General features: G+C 40.7%; 2 protein-coding genes across 3 annotated transcripts in view; one reads left to right on the top strand and one right to left on the bottom strand.

The window, feature by feature from the left end:
- LOC120456441 (protein nubbin) overlaps positions 1-13,383 on the top strand; it is a 41,825-nt gene that overhangs the window by 21,456 nt on the left and 6,986 nt on the right. The window contains exon 3 of one of the 2 annotated variants that reach the window (XM_039643277.2): positions 5,588-6,154. In XM_039643277.2, coding sequence (XP_039499211.1) covers positions 5,588-6,154 — 567 coding nt within the window. Of the gene's footprint in view, positions 1-5,587; positions 6,155-10,606; positions 11,380-13,383 lie in introns of those variants that run through there. The other variant, XM_039643286.2, reaches the window with a different exon arrangement.
- LOC120456455 (aly/REF export factor 2) lies at positions 2,366-3,313 on the bottom strand. The gene is made up of 2 exons (XM_039643299.2): positions 3,278-3,313; positions 2,366-3,221 (listed from the first exon to the last, which is right to left on the bottom strand). The coding sequence occupies exon 2, from the start codon at positions 3,219-3,221 to the stop codon at positions 2,460-2,462; it is 762 nt and encodes a 253-aa protein (XP_039499233.1). The 5' UTR covers positions 3,278-3,313; the 3' UTR covers positions 2,366-2,459.

Here is a 13,383-nt window from a genome sequence, read left to right as displayed (position 1 = left end):
TGTCGCAAATTACTTTCACTCCAGTATCGAATTACAAGAGGAAGTCAGCGGCGACAGCTCGAATTTGAATTGAATGTCACCAACATCGAAATCCTTTCGCAGGACATGCAGGACTCCACCAAGCAAACACAGGGGGAAAGATGTGAAAATGTTTGCATGTCAAATTAAATTTCCAAACAAATAGAGCGACAGCAGCTGCGACCCGCAGTGGCCGCAATCCTTTGGCTCAAAAGTGAAAGGATCTCGGCGCAGGATATTCGATCGACGTGTGCCGAAACGAACCGCCTTTAATGATGATAAATGCGATGCCCTTGCCATTGGAAGCTGCAAGTTCCGCCACATTTAGCTGCGACGACAAAACATTCTCAGTTTTCAGCAAATACCAGCTCGACTCGACTCGACTCACTCGAAACAATTTTAAAGCGGGGTCCTAGGTCCTAGGTCCTAGGTCCTCATCCTCGTGCTGTAACCCTTGCAGGAATCGCAGGATTGGGTTACACAACGGGCACAATAACAAACAAGGCGCGCATGCGCAGCACGCTTGGGCAAAGGACTCGGGCGAAAGGCGCATCCTTTTGCCCCGCACGCGCTGATTTCGATTTTCATTTTTCCGTGATGAGCACAATGATAACTCCGCCGATACATGGCCTCTATGCCGCCTGCCCATTCCACTTTTCATTATTCCAAACACTTTTTTATTGGCCCTCGGCAGTTTCATAACTTTGTGTTTTTTATTTTTTGCTTATCATTCACGTTCATGCAAAATAGGGTTGAAACTGCATGTGTATATAGTTTTTGATTTTTTTTGTCTTTTGATTTTAAAGCCATGCCCACATTTTGTGTCAGCCCCTTTTCCACCCCTTTATTGCGCCATGAGCAGCTGCCATTGGGATTCCCATTTCCCATTTACTATACTTTGCGCGCTCAAAATTTTGGTAAAAAACAGCAAGTAATTGCCTGAAAATATTTCAGGGTGCGAAAAAAATGAAAATCGAATCCGCTTAAGTGACATTTAACCTCTTGAAAGTATTTCTGCCATATATTCTGCACAATTTCGTAACGTATTTTTGTGTATTCTCAACTGAAAGGATTTTATTGCCGCCAGCATCAAATGGAGTGTTTTCTTGGGAAACATTGATTTTAAATTGCGAAAATAATAAATAAAGTAGAGAAAAACCCATTAAAATAATCCGAAAATATTGCGGGTTTAGTGTCAGCGTGGGAATGGGTAAAACGTGTATTTTATTATTTTTGAAATAATTTTTTTTATTTTCGTACAGTTTTTGATGGATAAACGCTGAAGCTGCACGATAGATGATTAAATCAATTTTCTTTTTTCTCTGGCGCGTCTTCAAATGTATTTTCCGCAAGCTTAAATTAATAATACATATTAAAAAGGAAAATCAATTATATTTCAATTAAACTCAAATCAGAGTGATTTCACAATTTCAAACATATCAATCAACCTTAGCCTATAATTTAAACCGACAGCAATTGAAAAATCCTCCGCAATTATGGACTTGCAACACATTTTCACTTCATTTGCAGCGCACCTTTGGAAAATTTAAATGCAATACAAATACAAATTAAATTAAATATATGCATTTAGTATGAATTTACGCAATTTAGGAGCATTTATTTTTTGCGGCCCACTGATGTTTGCTTTTATAATGCGCGTCTTGGGCCAAATAACTGCAATTACAAAACGCAAAAGCGCAGAAGACCGTGTGCGCGAAAGAGAGGCAAGACTGGCGCGTCTCGAGCGGCTGCACATGCAAAGTGTGGCAGGGAGAAAGAGACGGAGAGTGAGAGTGCGAGTGAGAGGGGGCCACAGGTGCCTGGCACGAAATTTATGCAAACAAGCAGCGAAGTGTAGAAAGACGTGTAAAAAGCGGGGGCGTCAAAAGTGAGGAGGATGGAGGGATGGAAGGAGGGGGGAGGCGGTACGAACGCACCGCAAATTATAAGCGCTAATTGTGCTCAGTGTATGCAAAAAAAGATTGCGTGCCAAAGGCGCATTAACCAGAGCGCGCCGTTATTTAAATGAGAGCGAAGCACCCAGGAATTGCTGCCAGTGTACTTTATGCACGGCTCGAATATGTGCTTACATGCATTGGGCGGGATCGAAAAACGAAAGAGAAACGTGGAGCATATGACAAAACAGAGATCATTAAGTAGGACATACCAAAATTAATTCAAATGTATTAAAAAAAATTACATTTAAGTCTTTTTCATAGATGAAGTAATCCGTTTAAATAGTTACATAGTTAATGGGAGCAATGGACCAATTCGCTTGCTTCCCAGTAATTCTATGCAACTTCTCAAAATGCTTTGAACTTATTAAAAATAAATAAAAAGTCTTCAATTCCGTATCAAGCTTTATTTAACATGGTTTGTTATTCCATACAAATTCATAAAGATTTATGTAAAGCTCTTATACCAACATTCGTAATGTGGTATTACTGGATAAAATCATTATTTCTGTATGCATTCTTATGTGGAGTTGAATTGCGATTGCTGTTACGCAAACCAGACTTTCGGAAGGTCCCTCCATTCGATTTAGGCCTAAAAATGGGTTCTGATACGAGGCTTTCGTAAGACGAAGAATCCACTTGGATGCCATCGCGCTCAAAAGGACGAGGCGAGAATGTCAGTGTCTTGAAGGCAGCAGTCCTGAAAGGACGAGGCTGGTAATAATGATTCTTGAAAGGACGAGACTGCAAGGATCCACTCTGCAATGAACGAGATTCACCATCAGGGCGTTTGAAATCGCGTGTTTTTTGTATGAGATGTAGCTTCAATCGGCGTCCGTCCAAAAAGACTCCGTGGAACTGCTTGATGATCTTCATGGCATCGGCGCGATATCTAAACATCAATTGAGCGGTGCCCAATGAGTTGCCCTCGCGATCGTAGTGGACCAACCCTTGCTGCACCAGACCACTTTCATTGAAGAGCTCCATGATGTCGTCGTCATTCACTCCGTAGTCCAAATTGCAAACCATGAGAAAAGTGGGTCTTTTTGGTTCCCTTAAAGTTCTTCCCTGATTGAACTTGGTCTTCTGTATGAATCCAGTTGCGTTGCGAGTCCTTCGAATACCTTTGAAGCCGCCTTCTGCAGTACTTTTTCGAACTTTTTCTTTTTGAGCATGACGAACTTTGTTTTTAAAACCAAGGTTCAACTTGATGATGTCGTCTAGACTCATTTCCATCTTGTTTAACATCTGCGGAATAGCGCTTGCTGTTTTTGATTAAAAGGTAGAACAGAATTGATAGCTACCAGAAATCCTTTTTGGTGTTGACTTAGAAAATCTTTGACACACAACTCAGTCGCCTTCTTAGATCAGTGAGAAAAACAGAAATAATCACATAAAAGGTAAAAAAAAAACGTTGATACTTGAAATTTGGAAAAGTTTTGCTTTGGAAAGAGTACATGGAGATGGTAAGCAGGTTACCCACTGTGCTGTTTCAAATATCCCTCCCGATATTATAATACTAAGGTGAGGTACGATACCAAATAAAAAGTCGCAAAAGAAGCGGCAATAAATTCACGTTTCGCATACACAAAAGAGCAAAAGTCGCAACAATAATCACTTTGGGCATTGTGCCGCCGTTTTGTTTCGCCTATTTCTGGTGCGTAGCCAAGTGATCACAATGGTGTAGATTGTAGGTGATCATCATTTCCCGATTCTCCAGATTTGCCATTGTCTGCAGCCGGGTTCCTCATCATTTTCCCGGCCAGTGTTACAGTTACACTCTGTGTGCCGAAATACGCAGCGGGTGTGTTGCAGTTGCCATGGGACAAAAGCCAAATTGCACTTGGTTAGCTGAGCTCAACGCATTGTCCTTTGCGCAATGTGCAGTTCCCACGTCTGCTCCTGTTTTGGGCTGCGGCATTGGGAATCCTTCTGGACCCCAGCAACACCTCCTTTGATTCCCGAGTTACACCTGGCTGTGCGGTGCTGGAGTAAGAGAGATGGATGGACCGATCTTGGGCAGGTCTCTGCGGCGATTGCTCCTCAATTAAAATCCCTGGCTGGCTGACAGAAATTTATGACCGTAGGAGGATCCTTTTCTCGGTGCTGCCACTTCCTCGTAATTGTGCAATTGAAATGCGCTGTCAAACGGTAAAAAATCTAATAATTTCAGCGTCTTTGTTTTCTTCCGCTTAATGCTGCAATTCGTTTGTAGTCGCAGTTATCCTTATTAAATCCCTGTCGGCTTGTCCTCAGAAGTTTACCTTTTGCTAAGATATTCAGGTTGCGCAACAGGCAGAGATTTGTTTGTCGAAGCGAGAAATTGAAATCCTCAAATACCATCGTTCCTAAATACTTTGCGATAAAAAACTGGTTGGCAGTGAATTCCTGGAAATTAAAGGGGATGGCGAAATGCACTACTATCACTGTTGTGGGTTACTTAAGATTTATCTTTGTGGTAAGCCTCGTTTAAAAAGATTGCCAGTTTTAAGATTAAAACGTATCAGATGATATTGCATTGACATTCCTAAAGACAAACTGTAGTACTCCACAGTCTAACGATTATAAGCCTAAACTTATTTTAAGATTTTAATACATTCTTTAGATATTCCTTACATATTCCTTAGAGAAATGCCTACATAAGTTCAGTTTCCTACGGATAACTTCCCCTGTTGAAGGTATCACACATTCCTGCACACTTAGGCTTTCCCCTTTAAAACGCAACCCCCCTCCAAGAACTTTCACACTTGAAACCCATCCATGTGACTGATTTTTTAGTGGCATTGCTGAACACAGAAATTACCCAGCAACAGCAACATGAACAGGAACAGGACTCAATGGACACATGATGGTTATGTCCTGCCGTTATTTCAAGCATCAGTTACCCGGAGACATTTCAACGCCTTGCGATGAAAATATTTTTCATATTTCCCCGCACTTTTTTTCTGGCCCACATGCCGAGATCAGGCCATTCAGCCAATGAAATGTGCCCGGTTGGTTGCTTTTTTAAGAGTCCCCCCTCCGGCTTTCCCCCACACCCCCTCTACCAACACCAGAAGCCAGGAAAATATGACGTTATCAGCATAATGTCAGGAGTGTGCGTAGTGGCCCATCAACCCTCGGGGGGAAATATTAAAATGAAGTCTGCCCGCCCGTTTTTTATGTAAATCAACCCCTTTTTTATGGCCCACCAGAGAGAGAGAGGAGCTTATTCAAATGCCACTGGGGTTGCGTCATAAAAAAGGGTTGCTGTGATTCCATAACGATGGGCTTATGTAAATGCCGGAGTCAACCCTTTCATAGATAGCGATTTGCGCCTGTGATTGGTTCTTCAGCAGTGATTTGAATATATAAGCCAACAAAATGGTGTTTCTAGTGGTATGAGTCAATAAATTAAAAACAGTCGAGTTTTAAAGGGTTTTAAATTATTAAAAAAATAGTTAAAGACCTTAATTCCTGAATTAAAGCCATTGAAATATAATAGTTAACATATCTATACATATATACGGTGTTCAAAATATGGCTTCTGGTGAAAACTACTTGCCTAGCGAAGTAAATTCTTGGCAAATCTATTCAATACCCATATAACCATCCTGCACTTTTCCTCTTTGCAGTTGGCAACTTTAAGTTCGAGCCAAGACAACAACTGGCCACGCCGCCGAATGAAGCTGTCCTAACGAGTTGCGAGGAGAACAAAGATGGAACTTTGACTGCTGTTGACACAAATATGCGCGATGTCAGCGCAAATCACAGCAGCTCCTTTCTTTCGTCCTCGCCCGCCTCCTTGACTCTGGTGTCCTGCCACACACCCTCGCCACCGCCGCCGTCCCTTGCGGAACAGGACGATGAAATGAGGAGAAGGATGCGGGACAAGAAGCTAACGCTCGAATTGAAGTTGCAATCGTGTGATGAATATGTTGAGCAGCCAAAGGATAAAGGAGCCGAACGGCTGCATCCAGCTCAGATTGCCAACGACAATGCTCCGTCGCCTCTGCATTTGAAAGTGGAGGAGCAGGACGAGCGGGAGGAGCGGCACGAGCAGGAGGAGCTGGAGCAGGCGGAGGCAAAGGATAAGGTCCTGGAACTGACTGGAGCAGCAGTTGCTCTCTATGGCCACTTGAACAATGCCAGCAAGGATGTGCGAGATTTAGAGCAGTGTCTGAAATTGCAGGACCCAAATGGTGAGTAGCTAAGAACTATTGCGATGGAAATTGAAGTTAAGAAGGTTTTTAAGAATTACAGAAAGTACGGGGTACTTTTTAGTAGCCCCTTCAGCTTGCGAAAATCGCTTTATAAATTATTACAATCAGCCAAATGTCGCGTAGTATCTAATTACGTATAAGAAATCATACAAGATTAATAAATTATCTTCCATGCAAATGACGTTAAGCCCCGCATTGCAAATACGTAAATATGTCAATCCTCCTTTTGTAACTGCCATTACCCTAAACAAATACTTTATTAGGCAACTGTCCTCTGCCCAACTCAGAAAATCAGAGATGAAGGCATGCAAAAAGATATTCATTTTTTACCTTAAAACTCGTGGGAAACTTCCGCAATGTGGGACCCAAGAAAAAAATGCACAAAGAATACCTCGATTTGTGTTTTTTTTTCGAGAAAACAGCGCAAAATAAATCAAAACCGTTAGCAACCACAATCCGAGATCTGGGTATACTCAAAATAGTAAGGAAAAGAAAGAAAGAAAGCAATTAAGGAAACTCGCTATAAAACTCCTGAAGCGCAGAGAAAGTTTCCTAACTACCCCTAAGTAAACAGAAGGAAACCCAAATTTTCATGCTAAAAATTGCATAAAAAAGCGGAAAAAAGTACACTTTTGGGGGTAGGTAAACGCCTCGCATATGCATATATGTACATCTCAGGACTCTGTACTCCTGAGGGTCTACCTGAGGGTCCTGCCAATGTATGTCCTTACTTCTGGGGTGTCAAATGCCAGCAAAGTACCGTAGCATGTTCCTTACCATTTCCATTGTTTGGCCCTGCTCTATCGTGTGTTTTTTAAGGAATAGTTTCTTATCGAGGTAGGCAGACAGCGCAATTGATTTCTGTTCTTTTCTACCAAAAAAAAAAAAATAAATAACAGACCAGAGATTTTCTGTGAGGACATAAATAAGAATCAAAGAATGTCATTGAATGTCATCCTCGACATCGATGATTCGGTGCTTCATCATGTTACCCAAAACAATGGCAAAGTCTGAATTGATGTTGCCATCGGAGATATGTAAAAAACCTTAGGGGATTGCGATGCTAAGTATCATGAATATTTTTGCGCCAAGAACGGAATGCAGCAGCTTTTCCTTTTCCCTCCTCATTTTCAGAGCTGCTACCCTCTTCAGAGCAACCCCAAGTTATTTTCAGTTCAAATTTCCTATAATTTAAAGCAAATTGTGAGCGGATTTTTGGAGATGCTAAGCTGCTGATTAGAACGAGGGACAAATTTAATTAACGCACACTCTCCCGCTGAACTGGGGTGAGATTTCCATTAAAATGTATATTCGCTGAAAGGGTGCAAAAATATAATCCAAAGGGGCAGTTGAACTTTGAAAATATTTTCACAAATGATTGTGAAAATACATTTTAAATTAAGGAAACCATGAGAGTCGTGTACTTTGGAAGTACGAATATCTTTCCTTTTTAAAAATAAATGTTGGATACTAATTTAATTTAATCTCCATCTTATAAGATCTATACCAAAACTATAAAATGTTTTAGTGCTCGAGAGAATTTTACTCTTTACCCCAAAATTTAGTTTCCTTTTCCCATTAATCAATGCACTAAAATCTAGAAATCAGGAAACCCACAAGAACAAGCCCCAAAAAAGGGAGATCTCACTAAAATACAAACACATGCCAACGTGTTTGCTGGTTGAAAAAACTTTACGACTTCATTAGACATTTCACTTTTCATTATTTTCTCAAACAATTTACCAAGTACTCTCCAAATGGGTACGAAAATTCCCTTTCCTTTCCTTTCCTTTCCTCTCCTCTCCTTTCCTTTTTCTTTTTTTTTAATATTTTCCGGCTGCCCCAATAAAAATGTTGTTTGCCAGTCTCAACTCTTCTGGACTTTTTGCCTTTTTTATGATCTTTGCCTACATTGACTTAAGTAATTCTCGGCAACGTATTCCTTTTACGATAGTCCGCAAGGACGCTCCGCAGCGAGAGGTGAGTGCGAAAGGGTGGGGGAGTGCAGCGCGAAAGAGATAGAAAGATGTACAGATAGCGGGCGAGCCGACAAATAGTTTTGATATTTTTTATGGACACGCACAGTAGGCCACATAGCTGCAGCTAGAGTTCACGCAAATAAAAAAGTCAAACGGTCAGTAAGTCAAAAAGAGCTGTAAGTAAACGTATGGACTATATGATACCCTGGAGATATGTCAGTTAAGGGGCTGACATGAAATATCATGAAAGGCTTTAATTTAAATTTAAATTTGAATAGACAAGAATTATCATAAAACGGCAGTAATTTTGATTAAAATTTTAATTAAATGTATTTCAAATCCTAATTACATAACTCTTGTATTTTTTTGTAGTATTTTTATATTTAAGTAGAATGTTCAAAAGTAAGTTTAGATTTATTTTGAAACCAATAGATTATATTTATTTATATTGAAATGGTTCCATTTAGCCTAAAACACTCAAAAGCAAACTACAGGGCAATCCAGAAATCCTTTTTTAACAGCTCTTCGCGAACGTGAGAGAGCGGATGACCAGTAGTCAAAGTCCAAGTGGTCCAATGCCTCTAGGGCTAATTAACATGTAGAGCCAGGATGCTGGCCAACAAACCGATTTTCCTACTGCCCGACTGACTCGAACGACTCGGCATCCTGGGATCTCAAACGCATCGAATGTTTTTTATGATTTACGTGGAAATCGAGTCAGTTTGCGTCGTAAAAAGATGGCCAGGAGCGCGAATCCTTCAGAACCGAGGAAAACTAAACCGTATCGGGCCGAAACCTAGGTGGCTGTCATTGATGAAAGCGTTAAACGCTTGTCAGGACCCGGTCACTGATTCCACTGATTTCGTGTCCTCTTCTCATCCTACACATTGATTTTCTTCTTACCTGTTTGTTGTTTTCGACTTTTTATGACTTTGTAACAATTTTTTATGATTTTTTTCCATAACAAAGCGATGTACGCATAAAAAGTATGTGCGTACAATGTGCATGGTCCAGGTAGTTGGGCTAGTTTTTTATATTGGAAAGATTTTGTTACTCTCGCCGTGAAAATTTGACTTTTTCATTATAATTCGTTTGTCTTCGCTGTTCTCGGGAACATAAAAAAATTTAGTTTTCAATATGCATAAAAATGAAATTCAAGGAAGTTGACCTCTGCGTTTGAATTTTACCAGATCACAGAAGTATTTCAAAATCAATTGAATATGTTGATTTATTGGGAATATAAAAACATAACGATTTTATGTAAAGGATACCGTAATATTATAAATGTAATTGCATATGTTGGGCTTGCAATTTTTTGTTGCTTTATTAATACATGATGCAAAATTTTATTTAAATTTTTGTAGTGATATGTTCATATACTTTATACGCCACTTTATAATGTTTATTTCTAAAAGTGACTATAGTGCTACAAAATGCAGCCTTATAAATTATAGTTAAAGATGACATTTATAAGCATTCATTTTTAACTATTTATTCAGAAATATTTGCCACCAAAAATGTCGTTTCCTATCGAAATATGTGCTAAACCAAAACAAATCATAAAATAATACAAAATCGGGCCAAAATCGAAAGAAAGAAAGACCGGGAAACAAAAGCAAGAAAAGGAAAGAAAATTCTGCCGAGTGGGTGGCAAGTCCACGGGCGGAGAAATGGGTGGAGGGGGGCTTTCTTTTTTGGGGAGTAGGGGCGCTCCGCACATGTGTGCATACATGAATGGCAAATAAAATTGCGAAGGCGAGGAGCAAACGGGAGGCAGAACATAGAGCGAAATCAGAAGACGACAGTGCTGTAAACATGGGGTGCTGGGGGGATTCTGCTGCAGTCGACGTCGACGCAGCTTTAAAATATTTTTACATAGCTCAAAAGCACACACACACACACACACACACATACGGACAGCATTTTTGACTCGCCAATCATAAAATAATATGCATACACATATACGGCTCCAAAGAGCGGGGCCGTATAAAAAATCCATTGCCATTTGAAAGCCAAATTTAAATTTTAAGCCACGCCTCAAACAAGCGCACGCATCTCACACACACACCCATACACGGACAACAATGGAGCCCACGAGCGAACCACAAACGAGGTAGCCCCCAACTCACACACTTACACACTAGCACGCTAAATTTTAAAGCGCATAAAATGTGTGTGTTAGTTTACAATTCACTCGCAGCCCAGAGAGCGAGAGCGAGCGCAAGAACTTCTCCTCTCCACTCCAATTGGATTGTGAATGCGAGAATGTGTGTCCGTGTGGGTGTGGAACGCATTTCTAACGGCAGCAAGAACAAGGCAAAGGCAAAGACAGAGAGAGAGATAGGGGGAGAGAGAGCTCCAAAGCTCTCTCTCGCTCTTCTGCCAGCGATTCTGCCTTCACTGCCGTTTCTGCCCCAAGTTCCAATTCAACTGCAGTCGACGCGCAAAAGTGGAACCAGTTAAACGTGTGGAGCGCTAGCTCGCGTTTTTTATCACGTATACGCCACCATTTCCCCAGTCGGTTTTTTACCCCCTCATCACACACGTGTGTGTACGTGTGCGTCTGTGTGTGCGTGCTTAAAAAAAGGGAAAATCAACCCTTAAGGCTTTTTTAGGGGTGCAACAAACACAACACAGCACAACAGTTTTCAAACTCAAAATCCCAAACGCCGGCAAAGAGAGCGAGCGGGAGAGGGAGAACCAGAGCCAGAGCGGCCACAGAGCGAGAAAGAGAGAGCAGACAGAGGCAGTCATCATCATCATATCATCATCGTCGGAACGCAAACATTCAGGCCTAGAGCGATTATCCGTTAGTTCGCAGAGAGCTATCCTGCCGCTGCGACCGCTTCTCTGTTGTCAGTTTCACACGAGACACGAACGCGTCCACACGATAGCGGCGCTTCCAAGAAATCAGAATAATTCTACAATCTACAAGATACAAGATACTAACAAGCCCAAGAAACGAATAAGAAACAATCAGAACAGAAAGAACACAGTGCTCCTCCAGTGAATTCACAGTGCTTAAGAAACATTGAACATTGAACATATCGCATATACTCGTAAACACTTTGCATTTGCACCATTGAGTTGTGAAAATGGTTATGTCGGAGCTACGTTGGCACACCGCTAGTCCCGAGGATAATAACAATTCCTTGAAGCGCGATTTGCTCAAATCCACACCGACCAGTGCCCGCGAGGCCGCCGTTCACATGATGCAGAATCGATGTAAGTTAGCGCCTTCTGAACACGTTCAAAACTCATTATAAACTTAAGCTTATAATCATAACAATACCAAAATAATCTACCATACACAATTTAAGATTTAGGTTTTTAAAAAGTGCTTTTTGTTATTACTTCTACCTAGGATTTTTAATTTTTTGTTTGGTTATCTGTTATTAAACATATTTAGTTCTTTATTAGTAATTACACAATTAAAGTACGTTTTTGACCAACAGAAAGATTCCTCTTAGTTTTAGCCAAGTCAACTCTATTATATATTATTCTTTCAACCATTTGGTTAGGTTCCAAGTTTTTAAATATTATACTTCTAAAGTTTTCAAGCTTACACATAGATTCCGTGAACTATAAGGTTGAAGTACTTTTTAAGCTCATTAAGTGCACCAATCAGCAGTTCACATTGTATCCCCAATAAGAACCATCTTTACCGAGAATACTGCAAATAGTTTCGCGAAGCATAACATCTTATATTATATAGTTCCAATCAAAATTTTCCTAAGTATTTGTTACGCTTTTCCCCTTCACCACTGAATTACTAAGCCAGACCTCGTGAAAATTACCATGGTTAAGTCAGTCAGGTGCTCTGCGCCTATCTCACTAAAAACCCAAGACTCACTGCTATACTCCAATAGCCAGAACAAAGAAAACTGCAATCTGCTTATTGAAAATAAACACCGGCACAGGTGTCTCCGCCATAAATATTAACTCCCAGCGCCCCACTTAAAGACGGGTCTCAAGAACACTCAAGACTGGCGGTGCCAGGCGAGAACTACTACTATGTACAAACTAATCAACTGGCAAACTAAATAACTTATAGACCAGCAAATGGGTATTACAAATGCCGGACCATAAAAATATTTATTAAAGACGCATTTCTTGCACAACCAGCCCACAAATATGACCATGTAAATAGGTGCACCACCACGATACTGGCGGTGGTGGTGTTGGCGATGGGCACTCAATGGAACCGCTTGGCCGTTGTAAACAATACTTTTAATTTGTTGCCTTATCAATTATCGTTTTCGAAGCGCAGCGACGAATGCGGGGCAATAAAAGAGCGCATTTCGATGACAAATGTGGCAAAGAAGAAAATCGTCGCAATATGCGTAATAATTCCGATGAGCCATACTTGAGGTGTACCAAGTGGTACGGGCTTTTCAATGGGCTATGGGCCATGATTGATTATGTAAAATCCATTTCCCCATTGAAAAGTGAGTAACTGCCATTTGCTAGTCGCCCGATAAGCAAACGACATTGGAGCATGCTAATGAGATCGGCGCTAGTTGATAATTTTTGGGATTTTTTTACGCTTAACTCATTTCCCCTCACCACGTACACGGGTACTTACATATGTGGCTCACGTGACGCAAATGACTCGCGTAATCTGAAGAACTAACGATGGCTAATATATGTCTCATGATATTCCCATAAGAGTTTACCTTGTACAATACGATTTGCTTATCGCCGCCTACCACCGCTTATCGGCCGAAAACCAAAATCGAGCTAACGTCTTGCACACCTGCAGAATACCCGAAGATAGATTCGAAGAAGTCCAGCGCACGTCCATAGTAAACAAGTATCGTCATCTTTGGCTGATTTTAATAAATTAATCGAGGCCCATAGAAAATACTCGTTGGCCAATCAGTTTTGAGTTCTGGTCCGCCAAACAGTTTGAAATTAATATATTTGCCCGATTACGGTCGACGGCAATTGACGACAATGTCCAACTTGAATAATAACATTATTTTTAGTCATTGTCCATGAGCTCATGCAATCTTTTCTGTTTTTTTTCTTTCGGTTTACTATTTTGCGTTATCACCTATCGCCGCCATAAAAGCCGATCAAGAAAGAGGGCGTGTGAGCGCTTTTTATGGGTAATTCTTGGAACTCATAGGAAACAAATGAAGAGTCGATTAAGATTTACAATTCGCAAACGGAAATTGATAGAAAATGCAGTTGATATGATTTTGTAATGCCGGCTAAGTGATAAGC

Source organism: Drosophila santomea, chromosome 2L (genome assembly GCF_016746245.2).
Source record: "Drosophila santomea strain STO CAGO 1482 chromosome 2L, Prin_Dsan_1.1, whole genome shotgun sequence".
NCBI classification, from domain to species: domain Eukaryota; kingdom Metazoa; phylum Arthropoda; class Insecta; order Diptera; family Drosophilidae; genus Drosophila; species Drosophila santomea.
This window is presented reverse-complemented; position numbering and strand designations above follow the sequence as displayed.